The sequence below is a fragment of the Apteryx mantelli genome, chromosome 3 (genome assembly GCF_036417845.1).
Source record: "Apteryx mantelli isolate bAptMan1 chromosome 3, bAptMan1.hap1, whole genome shotgun sequence".
Lineage (NCBI taxonomy): Eukaryota > Metazoa > Chordata > Aves > Apterygiformes > Apterygidae > Apteryx > Apteryx mantelli.
In genome coordinates this window covers 25,719,620-25,743,889 of record NC_089980.1, presented here as the reverse complement: position 1 = coordinate 25,743,889, position 24,270 = coordinate 25,719,620, and the positions used below count along the sequence as shown (strand labels likewise).

Genomic DNA, 24,270 nt, shown 5'->3' with positions numbered 1-24,270 from the left:
ACCTATTACCATGTACAAGCGCCCCACAAGTTTTTTACACGCAAGACAGCAGAAATTCTGGCAAGTGCTTGCTAGCATTAACCATCTGCATTTCACAAGCGGGAGAAGGGAGGAACTCAGAGATATGTGATTTGCCCCATATTTCTCAGCAGCCAAATGGCAGAGTTGGAGAGAGTACCCAGGTTTCTTTACTTCTATTTCAGTGTCCCACCAGCTGGGGCCAGGCAGCCAACACACTTCTGGCCAGAGCTAAGATCTGTGGCTCACGTAGACGTACCAGATCCAGCTTTAACCTAGGTAGTCATAGTATTGACAGTAGCAATAAACTCGGTATAGCTTAGCCACCTAAGTATTTATCTAGTCTTCCAAGCAACTTTTGCTGTTGATGTGAAGCTTGTGCTGCAGCAGCAATTTTACTGTAGTTACCAGAGCTAGCTAGTTCAAAGCCTACCATAATAGCAGCAGTTCCACCTTTGATTGCAGGGTTGACACGATGTTAGAGAAAATACCTGACTAGAAAGCCTCCACATTTCCTAGTTAGTAATTTTTTTTCTCTCTACCAATTAGCAACAAATGTAATGAATCTTCTGTATTACGCAAACCACTGAATTCACCAACTGCTTTCAAACACAACATTAAACCATCATTTCAAAGTACTTTCAGACTATGACCTAAGAAAGGTAATTGCTGCTCCAATGTTAAATCAGAGCATTAAAGTGCATGACAAGCAGGACTCTGCTGTGGGTATTTTTAAGTTGCAAGCTCTGCTTCTGGTTCATTTTACTTTATAAATTTCACCTGAATAACATTATCTTGTTATGCACACTGTACTAAGTTAACGAGACTTAAAGGGAAAAATGTACAAATAATATCTGCTATAGTAGAACTGGCCTTCTCTTTCTATGTTTACATGTGTGTCCTCTTCTGGAAGAGGAACCTGATAAAAACATCCTCCTCAAGTTACAAACTGTTCTGTTGACCATAAAATGTGTCCTAGGATGTGCGAGAGAACCAATGGCATCCACTTTGTGTGCGTGCATGTATCTATGGAAGGAAACAATCCTTCTTTCCCCCAATCTTCCCAATCCTTAAATGATTTGGAGTTGGGTAGGGATGATTAATAAACTGACAAGGTCAATGACCCAGCGGAGCCACTAGATTACAACTGAATTAAAAAAAAAAAGAAAAAAAAAGAAAAAAGAAAAACCTTCATGGTAAAGACATAACTGATTACAATCCAATCTAGTAAAAGTCCCTTCTACAAGTCAATGCAATCTCTTTGCCTCAGTGAAAGAATTACATTAGCACTCAATAAATTCTCACTAAGATTACAGTGGTCTGCAATTTAATGAGTCCATATATTATATTGAGCTTGAACGTCCTAGTTATAGATGTTAGATGGAAGTTTGAGCTAGCACATTTCTCATTTCTAAGAGGCTTCATATTAATGGTTTGTTTGCAGATGTGTATTATTCTAGTTTTAACATTATTTACTCCAGCACCCAGCCTTGAGAACCACTCTTTCCTACATCCTTCAACCCTTCTCTGCTGTAAAAGACAGCTTAGATTTCATATCTTGGATGCCAGCCATGTAACAGTCCAGAAATGGAACAGCATCTAAATGCCCAGGTGAAACCTGTAGATGAAATTTCATCAGATAATGCTTAGTTTCTTCCATAAGAATCTCCTATTCCTTTATCTTCCAAAGAAATGAATACTAAAAGATTAATATATTATTGTGCCTGCAATGGGCAGAAGTTGCACCTCTCTCTCAAGTCATTTGCTGCAATGTGTAGTTAGTAACACAAAATAAGACTGACCCAGCAGTAATTCATCTCTCCTATTCACATACAGAGCATAACCAAACAGGCCCTTTGAGGTGGATATCTCCAGAGCTGCAGGGTATTATGATAATGGAAGGGCTGGGCTCAACAGCAGAGAAAAGATGAAGCCCTATGAAGTCAGCCTTGAAGATTGGTTTCCAAAAGAGAGGAAAGGCAGGGTTGTCTTTCTTCTCCCCAAACCCACACAGATGCTTTGAGATATGCAGATCAGTCAGAGGCCTCTAGCGTATTACTAACGGGGCCTAAACCTTGAAAGAGGAAGTAAACATAGTGACATGGTACTTCATCTTTTGACATTCATGCTCCAGTAGTAAAACTACAGCTACCCCTTGAACCATATAATCCAAACCATGTAATCCTCAAAGACCTCAATCCTCAAAGACAATGTTTTTTTCTGCAAACAAACAAACAAAACTCTACAGATTTGTAGGAGAGATTAAGGCAAAACAGAAATGGCAATCACTTACACTAGGACAAGCATCTTCGCCTTGCTGTCCCACCAAGATATACAAAGTATCATCCTTCTGGAGGTCAAAAATTCCCAATACAGACACGCCGTGGGACCGCACCATGGTGTTCTTCCCTCCTTTCCCACCAGCAGCTCCATAGCCTGAGATGCTGCAAGAAAAAGAAAACAAAAACCTTGCACCAGATTTGCCCCAGGCAGGCGGAACGTAGTACAAACCACTTCTGAGCACGGCGTGCTCTGAACACGTGAACACAGTGTCACAGGGCCTTGCCCCAAAGACCTTACACTCTACATCCAAACCCAAAGCTTGAAGACTGAGGTCTTCTGCTTAGCACAGAAGAACTGGGGCAGCTGTGTAACAGCTTATTCCACTTATTGACTCTTGGGCAAACATTTGCTAAGCCAGCGAGCAAGACCCTGGAGTTTCAAACTTTAATATATGAAACTTCTCTTGTTTTCCTGAAAGCATACCCTTGAGAGTTTTGCAGCAAAAAAATAGAACAGAAGCAGAAGAACTGATGAGTATAGCACATATGGCTAAAGAGAACTTTATGCACGAGACTGACAGGAAGAGATTTGAGAAAGCAGACAACATAACAGGTCCTGGTAGTGTGGACTAGATGGGAAAAAGTTTTCCTATTCCCGGGACCAGAAGAATATAGAGGAGTAGATGGACACAACACTATCAGCAGTAAATAAAGAAGGCAAAAGCTCTCTGGCTTTCTGGCTTAACTCATAGTCAGCAAAAGTGTCACACTGTCTCCAGCTAGGTTGCATACAGAGGTTGCCAAGGCTGCCGCAGTCTCAGTTAAGGCACTGGGACTTCAAGCAGTCAAGGTACAGAGGTCCTTACTGCTGCTGAAGTACCTGAAGATTTGACTGTGCTACTATGTTGCTCAGATTTTCCCTCTCTCTTTCTAGGTACATGAACAATTTACATATTTGAAGCAGCTTTCATCCAAGAATTTCAAAGCACTTCACAAAGATCATGGTAAAACACATATCTCTACTGCAAGAAAAATACACAGTCACCCAACTTTACTAGCAGGTGAACAGGGGTACAGCAGACTCATTTCAAACTTGACATAAGCAGGTGATTCTCCACTGATTTGGTAGTTTGACAGTTATTTCCATTACAGCAAAATTCTACCTGGAGTGTGTGAGCAGTGACTGCAGGGCTGAGAATCAAAATTTCCTCTCAGCTTCCTACCAGTTACATTAAATGTGCTCCTCTTTAAACCCCTTCTTTCCTCTAGCACATGGTTGGTGCTTTGTCCAGCACAGTCCTGCATGCAAATAGGGTACAAGCAGAAAAAAACAGCAGTGCCTGTGGTGCATGAATGCCCTAAACAGGTTGGGATGGCAACACCCCACGGGACAGCCAGCTTTCTTTCAGCCCAGCTTCTTGCTTTAACAATTAGCATGAAGAACTCAACTTGTGATACTGCTCCAAGGCAGTCAGCACAGAGGACTTAAGATGTCGAAGCAACTATGGGGCATCAATTGCCTCATAAAGCAGATTAGGTCCTTGCAATGCGACATGATTATGATCATGCCATTCTTGATAACCAAAGCAATCATTCCTCAGTAAGGTTGCACTGGAACCAGCAAAGGAAGTGACGGACACAGCACTGGGCTCTCCTGAACAGATGCTGTGTGAATCTGAAGACACTGAGTTGGTTTGCTGTAGAATTTCGTAATGGATAATGAGGTGCACTATCAGGCATGGCAAGCTGGCAAGACTAATCGGCTGCAACTAGGGCCATATTTTTCTGTGTATGAGAGGATTTTGCATACAAGCAATGATGTCAGGAAGTTCAAGAGAACCCATTTCTGCCTCACTCAAAGGCCGCAGAAAAATAAAAAATGGCAGATTCAGTGACAGTCATTCTCTGTTCAAAGTGGGCGTTCACTATTTAAACAGACGGGTTATCTTGTCTTCAAGTTTTAACAAGGATCATTCTCCTTAAGCATACCTTTCTTTTACAGAAGAGAAGATTGAGACCACCTTGAGCAGAGGTAACCAGAACACAGATTACCTCATATTGTCTTCTTCCTTTTCTTTTACTGTGGTATTTGTAGGAACTGAAAAAGAAAACTGTGTCTTCAGGAAGGATCAAGATGAGCAAAGGGCACTGGCTATGCAAAGCAGGGCTGGAAAAAAAAATCCACCTCTGTGTGGACAGGTTATAGGAAACACTGGAGATAGTTTTGAGAGCATGAGAAAAAGTGGTGCCAAGGCTGGCCACCCTAGAACATCTTCCTGCGTTCTACTTTCTTGTGCTTTGTTCTACCTTACCAGGAACGGACCAGAGAAAAGAGAGGACAGTGAAAGTGACATCAGATTGGGCAAGTAGCAAAACAGACCAACAGGTCTTGTTTCAGAAACAGAAAGAACTTGGGTAATGAATGGTAGCAAGTATAACTTGCTCACTTCTCCCATACTTGATCAGAGCCCTAGACATGGATGGATGACAAGACCTTTTGTATTCTTAGAAGGAAATCTGAAAAAAAAATGTACTTTTATGTTGCCTAATGTTATTTTTATATACTATGCACAGTCCCATGGGAGCAAACCGGCTGCTTTTGTACCTATCAGCATCGGCACGTGTAGGACACCAGTCTTGAAATGAAGCAGCCTGCAAAGAGTGGCAGCTTACCCAGACCTTCACAGACGGTGGGTTTTTCTGAGTGTGGTGAGCTTGTGCTAGCAGAGTTTTGTGAAGAGCTGTGCTTCCTCTCTTTGTGTTTTATTAAAGCTTATTCCACCTTCTGTTCAAACAATCCATATCCTTCTTATGTAAATATCAGGAATGTAACTCCTCTACTTTACACAGTGTGAAACACACTGATGTGGCATAACAACAGCATTTTTAAGAGCCCCGAAACCAGCTGGAGGGTTTTATCTCTGGGTCACGTATATTGGAGATGGCTATCAGACTGCCTTCCATGATCCTCAGTTCAGCAGGCCTGCAGGGAAGAGCTAAACACAGACGGTGGGTCCAGACTCTGGGAACTGCCATTGCAACTTGACATTTTCCTAGGGCTATCTTATACTGGGGACTCTCCTGCCCTTCAGCAGCCCAGAGTCACGGAGATGTCAAGTTAATTTAAGCTCACAAAAGCCTCCCCTTTCCCCAGGCTATGAATGTGTACTATAGCCTTAAGAGGTGCAGGAGAGAATGTCATCCAGTTATATATGTTACCAACAACATTAGCCATTTATTATCTATATAGAACCCAAAAGTGAGTCAGGAGGTTTACAGAACTTAAATAGGCAGGTCCTCCCTGCAGAAGTCTCATTTCACCTGTGGTTTGTATTGTGCAGCAAAAATCAGTCCAGAGCTGTGCTGGAATTTTGACTCTTCCTTGGGCTGTTATATTAAAGAAATGACAACATTGTAAGTTAAATGCCTCTTCTCTTTTGGGCTATACTTTATATCCATATTTACTGAATGCCAGTCTTGAAAAATTCTGTTTACCTCAGGCAACTCATTTTTTGATAGCTGAGTAAAATATCATTAGCGCTTTTTTCATTACCATCAATCCTTGTGGTAAGAGGCACTCAGGCAGAGTTTGTGCCCAGCCTAGTTGGTTTCTCAAAACTGCTTTGCAGCAGACTTCCATTAGAGACTGACATCAACCCCTGATATTACTATTCTTTTTCAACAAAAAGAAAAAAGAGAAGAAATCACAAGGCACCTGTAAGTTTTAACTGAAATTTATCCAAAGTCTTTTGTGGAGAGTTCTGCTTAAAAGTCCATCGTACTATTAGCAGTTTCCATAGGGAATGCTGCATAGAAAAACACTAGAGAGTCATTGATTCCAGCAGACAGCCCTGCTTCCAAGCTGATGTATGTAATGGCTTGATGTTACTGTTTGGATATAGTGGACTAAATTTTGATTGTAATTCTTTCCCCAGCAAGAGCAACAAGAAAAAATGATTGGTAAAAATCTGATTATACGACCTTGAACTGTATCTGATCATCTCCCTTTGAGGGTAACTGTGCAGAGGGATTTAAGCATTATAACCCCCAGCAACACAAAGCCTAACATTTAGGTGGCTGGCTTCCAAAATCAATTCTACAGTGGTGAGCTAGGCTTGCAAGCTCTGCATAGTATACACAGGTTCAAAACAATCAGGATGCCGAGCAGAGCTTGATGCAAGCTATCCCTTAAAAAATACTGGCATATGATTGTACTTCCTATACCAGGTAGACAGTGGGGAAAACCCATTCTGATTCTAGAGTTCAACTGACGGGATACAGGATATGCACATCCCTTGGTCTGGGGGCCAGTTTTCAGTTGCTTATAAAGTTTTCTCAAACTATAACCATTTAGGCTAAAGATTTCTCTGCCTCAAATTGGTTGTTTCTCTTCTTTCCTTCCCTGTTTCACCAAAAAATTAGGTGCTGTTTAAGATAAAAGCCCCCCAAATTAACTGTTTAACAGTTACAAAAATTTGCATAACAGATTTCTAAACCACTTTTTGAAGCAGGCTTGCTGCTGCACCTGCTAGACAACAAATCTGAGACCGGAAAGGCTGGAAATCACAGTATCAGGGAGAAGTAAAATCCAAGCAGATCTGCCAAGTTTCTGAATAATACTTTCTAATACTTCATATATACCTAGTGCGTATATGTGGTTGGGAGAAGTTTCAAAGCCAAAGATATATCATGAGAATAACAGACAGTTCCCTTACCTGTAAGTGTTAGTTGCTGGTACTCTCCAGATCTGAATGCCTTGGAGAATCCCCTCAGCACCTACGATCACACTGAGGTTGGAGTTCCTGTAGGCATCGTTGCATTGGCTCTGTGTGGGCCCATAGGGTCCACTGGCACCACATGTTGTGAATAACCAGTGATCTGAAATGAGGATATATACAAGGCATGATCTGAATATCTAAAGAGCAAATAACTGTTCTGCTCTTTATTCACTCTCTCTTGTTACTGGAACCAAAAGAACCTGACTCATGAGGTTTTGACTAGAGTAAACACAGAATTCTTTCAAAAGACTCATAGCCCTGCATATCTCAGTATATCACAGTTTTTCATCTACAGCTCCTCAAAAACATCACAGCTATGAACATGGCTCTACTTTTCCTAAGGCTCAAAAAGGGCAAAGATCACCAAGTAGGGCAGAAGTAAAATGCAATACAGACCACCCAGTCTCAGGCCCTGGGCTGTTAAAGTGCAGCCTCATAACCTCAGGATGGGTACATTTTAGCCCTTTCAGCTTCTGCAGGCATTTGATTATTGAAACTATTTCATATACAAAAGTAGCTGCTAATTAGATAAAAACCTGTATATACATCAGTGATTAGATTGTGACAATCGATTACATTTTGAATAATTATGGTGAACTTTCCACATAATTTGCTCACAAGAGAAGGCAAGACACCTGAGGTAACAGGCCTGTATGAAAGCATTCAGCCCTACATGTTCTAGGCCAAACCTGTGGGTGTAACTCAATACATCCCTATTGCAGTCATTTTCACCAACTGGAAATATTAAGCCTGTCTAAGTAGATTTCTAAAACAAGATTTTGCTGATTTATGCCTCACAAATCTACACAGGGGGTAATTTGAATACATGAAGCTGAAACACGATCCTTTTCCACAAAGATTCACTATCAGGGCCAGCAAGACCACAATGCTCTTGTAAAACCCACCTTAAGATATTTGGTAGTATATTAGAAAATATTTCATATGAAAATAGAAAATAAATTTTTCATATGAAAATAGAAAATATTTCAACTCCATTAGGTGCCATTGCCATTAAACACAGAAGATGTGAAACACATCTAAAGAGTGTTATTTCTACAAATGATGTTGGATCAGCCCGTCCTCCTTATGGCTTTGTCAAAGGCAGTATTTTTTCCTCCGCTACCACTAATGCAATACAGCATATGCAGACTCCAGCAGTGATAGCACTAATTAGCTCAGATAGTGACAGCTTTACCTTGAACTGCTTCTTGGCATTTTGAGTGATTGTCTAAGCAGATCCAGCCTAGAAATGATGGTCAAAATGTGTCTGCGATGTGAGTGGTGAGCAATTCTACCCCTAATGTTATGGGAGGGGATTGCCAACCAGAAATACAAGGAAACATACTAGTTCAGCCAGGCAAAGGGTCTCAATTTCCTTTTCACAAACCTATTCTGAAGTTGGGCTAAATTCATTGTTGTAAAACAGTTCAATGCATGAAATGGATCAGCTAGTATTCCTGAAAAAAATTTCATAATAGAATCTCCACTTTTCCAAGAATAATGCAGAACCTTCTGCTTTATGAAAGCTTCCCAATCTAAGTAGTGCTGAGAGAGCAAATTTGTGCAGAAACTCTAACCACCTCTAGCCACTACTTGCTTCCTTAGGTGCTTTTACTGGTGGCTGGGGCAGGGTGGGGGGAAGAGTGTTTTGTTTTTCCATTGGAGGCAGAGGAGGAGAGGAGAAGCTCTTCCTTCTTATTCCAAAATCTATACCATCCCTCCTTAAAACTCCCCTGCAAGGGACAGCTAGGGATCTTGCTATTGCTACTTATTTTATATTTAAGCTTATATACTTATTCCATTTATTTTTCAAATCCTTCAGCAGTGCGTAGTAGTATTAAGTCTTAAAATTATTAGATAGCAAATGGAAGAGTTCCCCTCTCCTCCTCTGCCTCCAATGGAAAAACAAAACACTTCCCCCCTCTCCCACCCTGACCACCAGTAAAAGCACCTAAGAAAGCAAGCAGTGGCTAGAGGCTCCTATGCAAAGTGCTGGTTAGAGTTTCTGCACAATGCTTCAGCAGCTCTGATCCTGTAAATACTGACAGTCTTGCACCAGAAGTTACTTATGTTTATTATTTTTCTTGCAGAAAACCCCCCAAACTAAAGCAAATCCCACACAAACTGGAAGATGAGAGACTCATTCTGTCAGCTATCGCAGTGATTTAACACTGCAGTATCCCAGCAGGCTAAGCCAGCTGCACTGAAACATATGTTTGGTAAAGCAGGCAGGTTAAGTGTCTTTGTTTGAAACAATAAGAAGCCATTCTGATGTCTCTTGTGAAACATCAAACGTGTTCCCAATGGTAGAAGCAGGTGACCTTGAAGGGGACAATAAACTGCGAACATGAGAGAATCAAAATGGAAAACTGAAAGTGATAAAACCTAGCCGTGAACACAGCATACGGATACTGCTGCCATGGTCAAGCTCTGCATTTATGGCTTACCTCCTTTAAGTAAATTTCATCCTTTAAGTAGCTGCTTGCCGGACCTTGGCAAAAATATCTCTAGACTATCACACATGTAACATGCACCATGGCTGGACCTGACACTGGCAGCTCCTGACACCCACTGGGTTCCAGGGACAGGGGGTCGAAAAACTACATAATTATTCCAAAATGCTTTTTAATGGCACTCTCTCTCCTTAAAAAGGCCAATGCCCTTGTGGAGCAGAAAACAATGCGCTCCTGCTGTACATTACGCCTCTAGACTTTGAACTGAACAACAGAAAAGCTTTTGTATTTTCTGTTTCTTTGACAGACTAGAGGGTGCTCACTTTGAGTGCAGAGACAATATCAGGGTAAGATCAAACAGTGCTGGTAATTTAAGATGAGTGCATGCGCATCTAAGCTCTTAGAATTTGGCTTTTAAAATAGAGTCTGAGAGGTTTGGGGAACTTAAAAGCCACAGATATATTGTGCCAGGGAGCATGATGTAAAGAACCTGGAGATGAGTCTGAACATAGGAGGTATCACCTTAGATTTCAAAAGCAGTCCTGATGTACCAACACAGTGATACATGCCAAATTAGAAATCCTGTGTCACAGGTTCTGCAGCTGGTGCAGTCAGGGCTAACACACGTATTTGGTTCCTCAGTTCAGGTACGTGCAAAAGGACATCGTAGACAGGAATGGGAGAAGACGTTTCAGAAGTAGCAGAGCTGGCTAGTGACATTCACACAAAACATAGCAGGAGGAACTCTGGCCCAAGGGAAGTCTGTGGGAAGTGAATTGCAAACAACAGTCTTCCTCCTGTTTTATATTCTCTTCCATATTTTACACCAAAAGCCAGTCCAACATGTAACAGCTTTGTTGCTGAATTAAACGGGACAGAATATGGCATGGGAAAAAGTCACCTCTCATTTCAATGTTAAAGGACAGATAGGTTTTAGTTACAATTTTGGATTCAGACTAAACCTCACACTTCCCTCCCTCTGCCCTCTTGAAAATCTCACAAAGCCAACCCTCAATCTGAAAATGTAACAGCAACCAAAAATCTTAAACCACTAAGCCAGTATCAAAACATTCTCAAAGTACTGTCTGCCTTAGTTGCGTCCCCCTCACTTTTAAAAATAAAAATAGCCATTCATTCCCTGTAAAGGATTGATTATCTTCTGATTCTAGAAATGACTGCAGTGTCTCATGAGCTCACAGAGAACATTTCTACAGGTTGCTGCATGCCACAGCAGTTTACAGTAATTCAATTTTAAGCACAACTTTGATCTCCAAAGACTAAAGCAGCAGCACTGAATTGAAACTCCTTAAGCAACTAAGACAAAAGCATAGATCTTTTTCCATCACTGCACAACTGTGATCTGTCACATACTGCACAGCATACCTCTCCTTTGTACCGCAGTATGTGACAGGGTAACATTGCCAGCACCTCACGCTCACCCTATGGATAGCTGCCAAAAAGCAGGACCTTCTGGTCTAAATCTTCTCAAACAACTAGCAGGTTTTGGAAGTCTGCCCAACTTCACACAAGTTACAGATGCCTAGTTTCCAGAAACAGCTGAGCATTCCCATGATGAAAACTAACAGGCAGACAAACGTAGGGTCTCTAATATGTTTTGCCATTGACAGTTGTGAATAAGATGCTAACTGCATTTAAAAATTGAAAATTCCTATTTAAGGGAAAAAAAGAAAGAAAAGAAATGAAGACTGCGCTCAGATTCAGAACTGAGGTAATACATTTCAATAAATAATTTATACAGCAGTTCATTTGATGGAATCCACTCTTCCACTGGAAACTTGAGAGAGCAAATATTTTATCCCTTATCTCTTCACTCACACACCTGTCCTGCCTCCCTGGCAGTCTCCCCAGCAAAACACTAAGGTCCCACCCACAGCATTTTGCAAGAAATGCAACTTTGGCTCTGTTGAAATAGATTTTAAAAATTCCTTCTCCCCAACTTTTCTTTCCAAATTAGATTTATTTCTATATTTACACACAAACACGTTCACTCACTCACTCATGCTTATTTTCCTTTGCAGAGCAGGAATTGTAGTTTTCACGCAGCTGGACTAGATAGGTAAAATGCACAATAATTAATGGCTCTGGATTTCAGTCACAGCACAGAGGAGGGATGCCCTGCTCTTGTAAAAGAAAAAGAAAAAAGCCACAAAACTTTAAATGACTAATTTGTTTGAGGCTCTGACACAACTTGCAGCCCAAGGTAGCGCTGCTGCAGGCACTGCTGCAAAGAACAAGCAGCAGTCAACAGAACACAATGGAGCAAAGCCTGAAGCGCGTTTGTACTGCCATAGAAAGCAATTTCACTGTCACATACAGCACATAAAAACCATGCCATAAAACAGCCTTCAGCTTTTTAGCTATACTTCAAAGGCCTAAACATATTAACATTAGTTAAATTAAGCTGGTTCAAACCGAGGTTAACAAAACAACTATCCCAAACCAAAACTTTATTGCGACTTGGGAAGATCACGTACCAAGCAACATGCTGCTTGTCTTATTTTGGAATCCAGAGTAATGCACTACTGAAAAACATCAATGCTTTAAAGCAGAATGCTAGGCAGTTTATGGAACTTGCTCCCACAATCTCTGTTGAGGCCATGAGACTGTCCCTACTTCCATTAGATAAAATAAACATTAATAAGGGCTCTAAGGTCTCATGCTTTAGGGGCACAAAACCCAATGGCTAGATTTCTATAGGCAATTAATTCTGTTAATTGTCCACCAAGGACTCAATTTACTTCTTCCTCTAAGGCAGCTGTTTTCAAACATGATGCCATGTACAAGCAAAAGCATTCTTGCTCTATCTATTTGTAAAACACTCACAAATTCCCTTACAATATTTGACCAAGATAAGAAATCAGAGACTTAACAGAAATTGTCCATCACAATCTTCAGTAACATTATCCGGCCATTGGTATCATGATTTGTGTCGAGGGATATACTCTTGACTCAGTGCATGAGTGATCTCAGCTATGCATTCAAAGTAATTCTAGGATTGGTCTGTGCTGAAAATCTGTAGACAAACTATACTGCAAGAATGTATAAGAAACAAGCTTATTGCTGTAAAGAAGGAAAAACTTTTCAATTTTGCTTTGTGTGCAGTTGTTTAATAGCGTCTTGTGAGCAGTAATCTGAGATCATTACCTTTTCCAGGGTTAAGTTTGTCAGAGGTTAATGGTGTGTGTGTGTTTGATGGTGGCAGGGGTGGGGAGATGTGAAAGAGGCAAAATGTAAAATGGCAAAACTAGGTTGTGCTCAAAGTTGCAGTCCTTGAACCATTAAGTATGTCTACACAGTGATATTAAGGGGACATAAGATGACCATGAGAATATCACACTGCATACTAGGTAGAAATCAGTGAGTCTTGCTAGCAGTATTGGTATCCATAACACAGGTATGGCTAGATTAAGAGGAGGCTGGCATTTCAGCTGTCTCCGGAGTTACTATTTCTACTCTGTCTTTCCATTTTCTAAATGAAGAAGAAAAAGGCAACGGAAGACCTGGACATATTTTTCAGTTCAACAAAAAGAGAAACTGCAGTGGCAATGAATGTATGTCAGATTGGTTCTGAGGTTCATTTCAAAGAAGTACTCGAAGCTTGATTCTTCTTTCAGATTTTTCTGAAGTGTCCATATAGATAAAGGGAACACCATTAGGGTATCCTTGTAGGAAATCATTTGCGGACAGTGTAACAGGGCACGGGGTTGACTTTCAACAGCTATGAGAATGGTTTGTTTCTTGCTATTTCCTAGAATCAGAAACTAACAAAGCAGCATAAAGAAAATTAATTTCTTTTTTCTTTTATATTTCACATAAAGAGAGAGCTGGAGTTTTGAGTAAAGGTTCTTAAATGAAAGAGGCTACTCATTTTTTGGAATTTGTTTGTTCACCATTACAAAGGATAACAGAAATGAACAATGGATAACAGAGACCAAGTTGGGAGGAGGTGGCATGATTATTTCAAAATCTTTCCTGAAATTTATAGCAGTTTCTACACAATTTAAACTGTTATTCTGAAAGAGTAGGCAGCTTTTAATTTTAGGTCTAAAATGTGTGAATTGCCCTGTTCATTTCAATTGCATGGTTAATTTTGGAGAGCAGTAATTCCAATTTAACTTTGCTGCATTGGGATCTGTTTGTGTGTTGATTCCAAGTATTGCACTTCTACTATTTTTAATCCTTCACAGAAAGCAAGTGTAAACACTGCAGTAAAGAAATCCATGCCTACATAATCTGAGATCCCACCATTCATCTCCAAACCCTTTCTATCACTCTTCAGGATGCTACTTTTGTTGCAGGGGGAGGCAGCGAGCTGTTCATTCACTGTGTTAATTGATGCTTAATACAAAAATACAATTCTGCAGATACCTTTATTGCATTATGCCAACAGTTCAGTTAGTATAATTGCACACATAGAGCAAGCAAATGTAATTTTCTTTTACTTAATACTCACTCTGCTGTTCTTTTCAGCTCCTTTATCTGATTAACTAATGTGACTCAGAGTTCTTCCGAGAAACAGCTATGTAAGTACTCTTAACAGAACTCGTCCTGCTGCAAAAGATAAAATCTGTCTAACCACTAAGTGTTGTGGGGAAAAGACAATAGCTGAAGGATAATCCAGTACGAATCAGAAAACAAACTGATGACACTTTCCATGCAAAAAAGCATGGTCACACAATGGCTGCTGGACATGCATATTGGATGGGACAAAACAATACAACATGTGAGGAAAAAGGTAAACCTTTTTGTTCATTTCCCAACACACATGTTTTTGTCCTGTGTGCCCTGACTCTATTAAGTTGTAAGTGGGACAGCGGAGAAGCTGAAACATCAAAAGAGAGGCTATACTCATGGTATTTACAGCCTATTCAGAAGCACCAGAAATCTTTAATTAAAGCCTGATTGTTCTGTATCTTGTTATACCCTTTTGTCTACTGAGAATCCCATTTTGTGTCCTCCAGACTTCATGATAGTCATTTGTTTACCTAGGATTCCTCATTAGTGCTCTCTGTATCTTTCTGTGTCTGAATTTCTCACATTCAGGCCTTGTCTATAAAAGGAAATTGCATTGGTTTGATTTAAATTGGCTTTTTAATTGGTAGTTAAACTCTCCGTAGAGAGAGGCTATGGTTTGAGTGGTTCTCAGTTTTACTTAAACTAATACCTAATCAATTTTAAAACTAATCCACAGTAAGCTTGGTTTACATCAAAATAAACAGCACAGAGCCTTTTGCACAGATTTAACTACTTCAATCAAAAATCCTATTTCCACTAAATTTGCTTCAATCCTTTGATATAAGCAGGTTTTCTTACAGCCTTCTTGCAGGTTTCTTCTAATAGCAAGTTTCACCTGCAGCCTTTCAGCAAGAAGCTGGCATTCCAGCAAATGACATGTAACTAATTAACCGAAAAGGAAAAGACCTGTGTTGCTCTGTTACCATCTATCCAATGGTCACCTTGCACTGCAAGTGACTGGATAAGGTGAAACCTACAGGAATTTTGTGTCAGTCCTGGTCATCATCAAGGAACTTGAGAAAAAATACCACCACCATTAGTTGTAGCAGCCCTGGGGTCCTATTCTCTACACAGCACATTCATCAGCTTGTGCGTTACACATGACAATGGGCAACAGATCTCTGGAAGCTTCAGTATCTTTTATAGCATGGCTGTGTTATGTGTTTCGAACCTTTTGTTGGCCTCCAGATGCTGGAGGCATGCCAAGCCATAATAAGCAATGACTGGGTTGAAGACATGGTTCACTGCGTACAGAGCCTGAGAACACAGAGGATAGCGATGTTAGCAGCGATGAATATTCACCACTCTTGCCGAAATCAGGTTTCCAAGCACAGGCAAAATCAGCAAGCGTGTGTAAGAGGCTGTTCTCAGTTACAAAGAAACAAACCCAGGCTTTTACCCCTGAAAGCAATTGCCTTCTTTAGATTTACCGTAATATAAACAAAGTGGTACCTCTCTTTCAGATTGTACTTCCTGTTGTGCAGGCTGAGGTGGCTCAGGGACTTGGGGAGGGTGTTTCACTATCCTGTTGTCTCCCCAGCTATAGAAACACAGTTCATTGTTTTAATATGATTTGTTAAGAAGGAAATATAGCCTGTGATCCATCACACAAGCAAAAGATCACATTACCTGTAATTACTTTTGGCTGAGCTCATATTGGTTAGTGCAGTCTTTGGGACTTCAGGGTGGCGCTGATGCTGTTGGTTCACTTGCAGAACAGTAAATACGTGGCCATCAAAGTAACGGCCTTGACAGATTCAGCCTGAGGTTTCTTAAATGCATTATAGGATGCAGAAAGTAACGAGATTAAAGCTGGGTAAAATGCATAGCCCAGGGACCAAACAAGCATCTACAGTGTTTACTGAGAGCAGGGACTCAGCAATCCAACAGAAAAAAAAAAGATTTGGTGCTGTGCAGACCCTCAGAAATGCAATGATTCCCCATCCAGGCCTTGCAAGAAGCTGCACCTTAGCTCCTCTGATTTTTGCCCTTCCTATGCCAAGAAGACACAAAGAGGAGAAATTTTTATAGGAGTGCTTGCAAGCCCCAAGGACTGGAGATGATTTCACAGAGCCATGAACAGGACAGAGGAACAAGCTCAGGAAGGCAAGCTTGCTTAGATATCACAGGAATGCCTTGAACTTTTGCCCCAAATTCATAACAAATGATTTCAGTTTCTCCGTGTACCTCGATGATCTTCTCTTCTACTCCCCTACAATTTGCCTCACATTATTTCTACTTTCCAAGCACTTCTTTAAATTGCATTTTCCAGATGGAACAGGGAGCAGAAGAGCTAGTCATCTCCAGTCTAGTGAGAAGTACGAAGTAACAAAATTCTCAGAGAAGCCTATTGCCACAAGATGTCTAGCCTAACATCTACACGCCCACTTTATAGATTAACTTTGAATCCAAAATTCAGGCCATTCTCCCATCTGAACCTGATTATCTAATGGTCTTTGTGTTACTAAAACAGTAGGTACCCAGGAAAAAACAAGCAAACAAAAAAAACCCTACAGTTGCATTAGGCAACTACATCATCACCTCGACATGGATATGGTTTTGGAAAGTCAGCCAGAAGTCCACAGTCTGCACCTGTGTATGGATCCTACGACAAGATCACTGACCTAAAAGTAATACCGAAAGCACTAGAAAAGTAAAAGGTGGCTCCACTTACAAACAGGGAACTGATGCGCAGAAATTAAAGGTAGTATTTCAAAAGTTCTGTAAAGAGGACTTAAGGGACTTTTTGGCAATTGTACCTTTGTGACCCTGCCGAAGCTCACATGACCATCCGTAACAGAGCCAGACACAAGCTTGACAGCCAGGGTAAAGGTCTACCCAGCTCAGCATCCTTTGCAAAATGGCTCATTCCCTCTGTCTCATTCTTTGCACCTGCACCACTTCTTGCTTTACAATGCTCAGTACAGAAAATATCAATAAACTCCACCTGATGGCAACTCTTAGCCTAACCTGCAGGCTATATCATCAGCCTCCACCATCAGAGCTAGCTTTACAAGAGAGTTCAGGTACCAGCAGCTACCCCACCGTGGCGGCACAGAGTGGGCTGATATGCCCAGCTTTTCAGGCAGACTTTAAAGACTGTGTGGAGCTTTTGACCATACTGACCATGCTGTTGGTATCAGAGCCAGCTTAACACTAGTTCATGTATTTCAACAGTACACAGCAGGTAGCAGAGTAAAACATAATCTAGAATAGATTTAAAGAAGCTTTCTAAGACAGAGGTATGGGAGAGATGGAGGCAGGATGAACAAATTCCTGGGCTTACTGACAAGGTAAAGGAAGCATACCTCAACTATGCCTCTGTTCTCTACCTTAAGAGGAGTGATATTTCAAACTGGCAGGTAAATAACTTTAGCCCTCAGTCAGGAGAAATAGCTGCACACAATGCTGGGGGTGGCAGCTGCAGCAAATGCGTGTGTCTCTGGTAGTCACTCTGCATTTCAGTGGTCACCCCTGCTCCTCACAGTCCCCCAGGCAGGCTCGAGGCATTGGCTAACTGAACCGAACCAGGGAGAAAAGCTGTCAAGGAGGAGGGAAGGGGGTAGACTGAAACAGAAATGCATGTGTAGAACCTGAAACAGATATTGGGAATGTGTGGGCAAGAATATCAGTCTTGGGAGAGAGAAGAAACAAGTGGCTGGAATACAGTGCTGTAAGGGGGAGGGAAGGGAGATTTTGATTCTGTTTGGGCCAAGCAACTGCAACTAAGCTGGAAAGGGGAACAGGGGCAAAGTGAGAACAAACCTCACAAGAAGCTGGGGTTTGGGAAGAGGAATAAGACTGACCAGACAAGGCTTACATTTCTAACTAACTGGAAATTACGTTTTTTAAAACAAAGTGTAATGCTGTACTTTTTCAAATAGGGAATAAAAATATTACTGAAAAGGAGGGGAAGCTGTATTATTTCAAACCAAGCCTATACTAGCTAGAGGTGGGTGTTCAGATTACCACGTTGTACTCAGTTAATCTGGACATCTTTACTTTGAGAAGAGCCTCCTTCTGGTTCTTTTCTTTCACAGGTTTGCAAACAAAATTCAAGTCGTGGGTAACAGCTAAAGGCACTTGCTTTTTTACAGCTTTGTTTTGTTTATAAGAGACTTGGGAAAAGCTCTGAACAAAGGTTTTGGTGAAAAAAAAAAGTATCATATTGCATTCAGCACATTTAACTGAAATCGTACTTGTTGGAAATCCCAGCAGTCTGAAAATGCTTTGCAGCCCAGACAATTTCCTACCTGCTGGACCAGAAATGGGGGTGGTACTGAGCTGGAGATTTTCAAAAAGCTTTTGTTCCCATCCAAACTTCTTCTGGCCACCTCTACCGGTAAGCAAATTGCTTGAGTCTGGAGTGACACCTTGAGATGACTTCTCTCCACTGACTAGAAAACAAAAAGTCACAGTTTGGTTTATCACTGCACTGAGTCAGGATGCAATCCAAAACTCAAGGTAAATAACAGCTGAAGGCTTCTCTGCTAGAACATGAACCTGCAGTCACAGGATAGGACAATGTTAAAAGGAAAGGGTAGACTGAGTTTTCATTGCTGTTATGGGAACTGTTACAAATGAAAAATAAAGTGAGGAATGAGTGATGGACTGAACAGCATATGAATGAAGACACAAAGCAGAAATACAGAACATAATCTTTAGCAACTGTTAGGAAGTTTCGCTTTTAGTCAGTAAAAATATATGCAATCTTTTAAAATTACAGCCTAATTATATGACCTCTTTAGAATACTGGAACCTGAGATACATCATACTTATGCACAGAAACCAAGAGGTATCACTGCATAAATGGAAAGACTCACAGCCTCAGCCAATGCAAATTAATATAACTCCACAAAGCAGATGAAACTTTGTGACTGCTGTTGGATGAGGAATTGGTTCAATCTGAACAGAGCTACTAGAGATGACAGTGGTTGTAGCTTCAAGCATATGAAATGGAAGTTTTACTGCTCAGCCCAAGGTAAAAGTTTCATGCATCCTAAGTAGCAATCCTCAAGCAAGTTGTTGGTCTGAGGTATAGAATGACAGATGATGTGTTTACGAATTAAGCAATTCATTATGCATGAGATGATGAAAGATGAGCCGGACACAAATGCTCAACAAAAATCTAAATAGGGTGAATCTGGCGGCTGAGGTATAGACTGGGCACATTCTAGAGCCTGGTCAATCAAAAAGTCTGGATCTGAACTCAAATTTTTCCCAAGGCTGGAAGAGAGTGGAGATCCTAGTTTCTGATTCAGACTTAAATGTGTATTAGTTCGAGCAAAAAACCCTTGTTCTAATTTAACTGGAGTATTGTGCCCAATGTTATTGCAAAGTTAGTGTCAATCACAGAATTGCCAATCTTTTCTGAGCCAGAGTCCAACTGTCAATCATTTTGAAAATTGTCACAAACAGCAAACCAGGTCATATGGAACTCCCTATAATCACAGATCGGCTCCTGGATCAGGTTGCATGGATAGGTGATACTAGTATCTCAGCCGGTAGTTCAACCTCCTGCACCGTATGTCTTACCATCCATTTACTGCCAAACTCAAAACCCATTCACTTGTCAGCTCCACTATTAAGATATACATCTAAATAGGTCTCCTTCATCTAAGCATAGTTATTTCAGAAACATACCTTTAAATTTCAAGAATCTTCTTAAGATAACACTCAATCCCTTCCCCACAGTCTAAGCCCTTGTCCAAATTTCAATTGCACAGTAAATAAAAGACAAACCACTTGCAAATTAAAGGCAAACTTACTTGTTAAATAACAGTCCAGACTAAGAGAGACATTGTCAAAAGCAATAATGGCATCAGATCCTTCTTCCCATGAAGCGATGATCTGAAACCAAAACCTGCACAGATTGGAAGAACAGGGATTAAATTCTGTTAAAGAGATGAAATTCAGAGTTATTCATAATTAAATAAGTTTTAGAAAGGTGGGAAAAAAGTTTTCCTTTGACAGATAACAATATAAATTGACAGGAAAAGTATCCTAACCCCACACGGGCAAGGGTGATCTGATGAGGGGAGCTGTACATGTATACAGGTAGATAGAAAAATGAGTATAGCACCTTGTCCCTCCAGAGGTATAGGAGCTGAACCAGGTGGGAGTACGTGTGTGTGGGTGTCAGAACAAAAGTCAAAGTCCTCCGGCTTCCGGCACAAAAAAGGTAGACACTTAAGTAATTTTATTCTCACAAGTGATTTATGCCCTGAAGTCTTAAGATAAGTAAGTAGACTGGGGCTCCTAAAGTCATTTATGAGTTTTTAAAAAGAAACTGGCAATGAAAGGCTGAAACCAATTCAGTAAGTATTTGGTGCTGATTCATCCTTGAGGAAACAAGGGATACCTAGTAGTCTTGGCAGTCAAGTAAGAGAAGAACTGACACTGGGTAGTCTATAGGAACGGCAGAACTCATTAGCTTCTTGCAGAAGTTGGGCAGGTTTGCCTTAAACCACTTCCATATTCTCAGCTGGCTTTTGCAGCAGAATTCTGCCACTCCCAGGTTACCAAAAGAAAGATCACTGTAAATTCACCCTCAGTGATATTATATGTCAATAAGTACAGCAAAAATAATTCACAATGAAATGTTTCAAATCTTAAAGTATATAGGTCATGTAATAATTCAGGGCACTCATGGGTTTAGATTGTCTCTTAGCTTAGAAAGTTCATCTGCTCCTGATGCATATCTGCCACATAAAGCCATAATCCTGTGCTTTGTACAGGAGAACAATTTCTAAAAGCAGCTGACTATGTCTCCAAGGTCAGATACAAGTCCGAGAGATTTCATCAAGACTATAAAAATATAAAACTACCATATGATGTATAACAAGCTGCAGGAGAATACGAAATATTACTTAAACCTCACTCTCTTTTGTATCTTGATGTTTTACACCAGCACAAGTCAAACCCATTCATGGGATGCTTTAATTTGGATCACTAGGTGATGGTTCCTTCTACATCTTTTAGATATAAGCATTTAGCCAGAATGTGAAATTTTGCAGGTGTTTCAGTTTTAGAGGCAAAACTGATCACAGAACAAGATATTTTTGAGGAGCAGTCCTATTTACTTAAAAAGAATGTACAAAGTCCTGTCCTCGTTACTGCAGTAAGAGTCTAAACGCCAACAGAAACAATTTTTTCTTACAAACTCTAGTCCTTTGTGCCTAGGACTTCGTCTAAAATGCCCTCTGTCAGCTTTTTTTCTGCTATCAGTACTCTTACATTAGTCTTGAGGTCTCCTGCTGTTTTTAAAATCCACCTATTCTTCACCAACCAACCAACCCCGCAAAACAATACTCAAGTGAAGCATTTATGCTCATACATACTTTTACTTTGGGAACAACATATTCCTGTGTTTTGGATGAGGTTTGCCACTGTTTCAGTTAACTGGCTTCATCAACAAGCTTAACCAACTTCCATGTTGATCTCAAATACAGGGCAGCTTCCTCCAGCAGTGATGACAGTGAGGTTTGACTTAGTAAAATAGATGCCAAGAATATACATGCATTTGGAAGATGTCTGGAAAGAAGTGTCTTCTTGTTCTGCAAGTGGTATTCTCACCGAGCTAGAGCTTAAGGAGGCACAGTCATAAAAGCTGAGCCAAAGAGAAAACTTCAAAGAGAAGAAATTTCTGGCAGCCTCCAAAACATGTAAAGGGTTTTGAACAGAACACAAAGTCTGTTCACAGCAGAAAAGAGTTCATATATTTACTATGTCCCCCTCCTTCCTCATTCTTTACTTCCTGTAAAGCAAAACAACAGCACCTCAATACTGAAATGTCTCCCTCCTTAGTATGGAAAGAATGTGTCAGACATACAGAGATAGTAATTTAAAACAGACTTTTTATGGTCTAAAGACAGGAACAGCTGCTATGAAAGAGCAGCTGATTGACACAAGGAGCAGCAAATATGTTAAAGGATACTACCCCTAGCATCAAAGGTAACTCCAAACACCAAAATATAATTTTGTTTGCTGAGTGATCTGCCTTTATCAGCCCAAAAGGTAACAGCTCAATCCAAACACTTCTGAAGATCAAAAAAGTGTATTTTTTTCCTTTCCAGTCCACATGAAGTGCAGCTGCAGCTTGACATTGCTGAAAGCCTCACAATTCTTAGTCAGTGTACCTGAAACCCATTATGGGTACGGATGGGAGAACTAGAAGGAACATTATAAAACTTGCTTCCAACTACATCTGCTGTCCTCCCAGCCCACTGCTATTTGCTCCATAGCTGACATTCCGCAACATTTCAAATGACATTATAGGCCCTAGCACAAATATAAGCCATTCAGTCCGAGACACACTATGTAAGCCTCAAACATAGGCTATTGGACTGACAAAGTGGGCTCTGTCCCACTTTTTCCTTTAAGTTACTGTTCCAGTAGCAGAGATGACTGAACCATAACTGAAACAGGTTCTGAACCACCAGAGGTCCCAGGCTGGTATGTTAAGGGAAACCAGCAGCAACACTGGTCTGTAACTACATGTTAGGCTGCCATAGCTCAGCAGAGGCTTCTCCCTCCCTGTTGTATGATGCTGAAATCTCCAGGAAGAGGTAGGGTGGAAACTGATTCAACTACTCAGCTTTCAATTGGTTTGTGTCTGAGAATCCATGCCCGGTAAACAGCAAACCTTGATGTCAAGCTGAAGGGACCACTGGAGTTGAGACTATGTGATGCATCTGATCTTTGGTCTGTCTGCTGAGGGTGCACACTAAATGCCATTTGGAGAGGCGGATATTTTGATGTGTACTTACATCCATGTGGTGTTAAACTGAGCCTGGGCAATTAAGTACAAAGACAAATAAGCAGCTCTTAGAAATGCTCTTCAGTGACAGCTTTCACCTCCACTTCTGCAGACTTCAGCTCAGGTTGCATAAAAGAAAAGACAGGTACTTTTGCAAGGACTTCCAAGGACCTTCTTCCCATATGTAGGCAACTAAATATCTCTGAAAATAGCTCTGGGCAATTTCCTGGGCAGAACCTAAGCTTCATGCCTCAGGATGTTGACCCTTCATGCACTGTTCATATCCTGTCTCTCCGGACAATGAAGGGTTATACATACAAGAATTCTCAAATGTTCAGCCCCTAAGAACAGGAAGGTATGATATAAAACAATATTTCTGTCAGGGAATGTCATCTAACACACACATATAAGAATGCAATAGGTTGCCTTTTACTCTTGTTCACAGTTCATTCAAGTTAAGAGACAGACTTGCTGATTTCAACTGCACAGATTGTAACAAGCAGCAGAATGTGCCCTTTGGTGTTCACCTGGCTTTCTCAGTGACCAATTGCTTGATAGTCCTACCCCACATGCCAGGGACAGGAACACTGGGACCAGAACACTTGAGAGATTTCCTTAAGTTCACCAGGGATGAACAAAAATGACAGAAAAGCCCTCAACTAGAAAAATCATGTGAATGTCAAACACCGCCAGGTCCACCAGTGCTTCTCGTGTTGCCTGTTAAATAGACTTTTTTTCTATCACAATGCAGATTCAGTACAAACCTTCTCGAGACAAGCATTTCTGCAAGAAATGGTTCATCTTTTTCTCTTCTCCAATTTAACATCACTATTAATTTGGAAATATGATGTCTTTCAAATTCTATTGAAACAAGATCATCAGTTAACCAACATTTCAGTCATTAGCTTTGGTGGTTTTAGCTTAATAGGCTAATTAAGGGAAATTTAATCAAAACTAAAGATGGAAATGTCACACACCAGTGATGAAGAAAAAAACCCACAGATAATCTTGTTCCCTTGCCCCTCTTTTCTTTCTTTTTCTCCAGTCCTATGCTTACTGAAATCAATGAAATGACTTCCTTTGATGTTGGTGAAAGCTGATACTGAAACACCACAAGCACCTGCTACTGTGGTGGTTTAGCATAATGCTGCAAGTGACAATGTTTTGATATTTATACACGATTTAAAGTAGTGTATGCTGACTGAGCACCCAGTACTTGAATTAGCACCTACAGAGCACAGATACTGGTCCAGAGTGCTGTATATATCCACTGCAAACAGTGATGCTTTGGTGGATGGCCATGAAAGACTATTCATGTCAGCAATTATTTAGTTCTGGCAATTCTGTCATGACTTTGTTGCTTATTAAATCCCAGCAACATCCTCATGTGGAATCCAAATCCTGGTCAGATAATTTTGTGTTTGTAAGATAGGTCTCTTCATAGG

At 40.7% G+C, this 24,270-nt stretch overlaps 1 protein-coding gene across 1 annotated transcript in view; it reads right to left on the bottom strand.

Annotated features, from left to right (window-relative positions):
- The window catches only part of ALK (ALK receptor tyrosine kinase), a 325,887-nt gene that overhangs the window by 31,777 nt on the left and 269,840 nt on the right, over positions 1-24,270 (bottom strand). Inside the window, exons 10-13 of the mRNA XM_067292965.1 lie at positions 19,836-19,930; positions 18,321-18,464; positions 7,016-7,178; positions 2,312-2,462 (exon numbers count right to left, since the gene is read on the bottom strand). Coding sequence (XP_067149066.1) covers positions 2,312-2,462; positions 7,016-7,178; positions 18,321-18,464; positions 19,836-19,930 — 553 coding nt within the window. The remainder of the gene's footprint in view (positions 1-2,311; positions 2,463-7,015; positions 7,179-18,320; positions 18,465-19,835; positions 19,931-24,270) is intronic.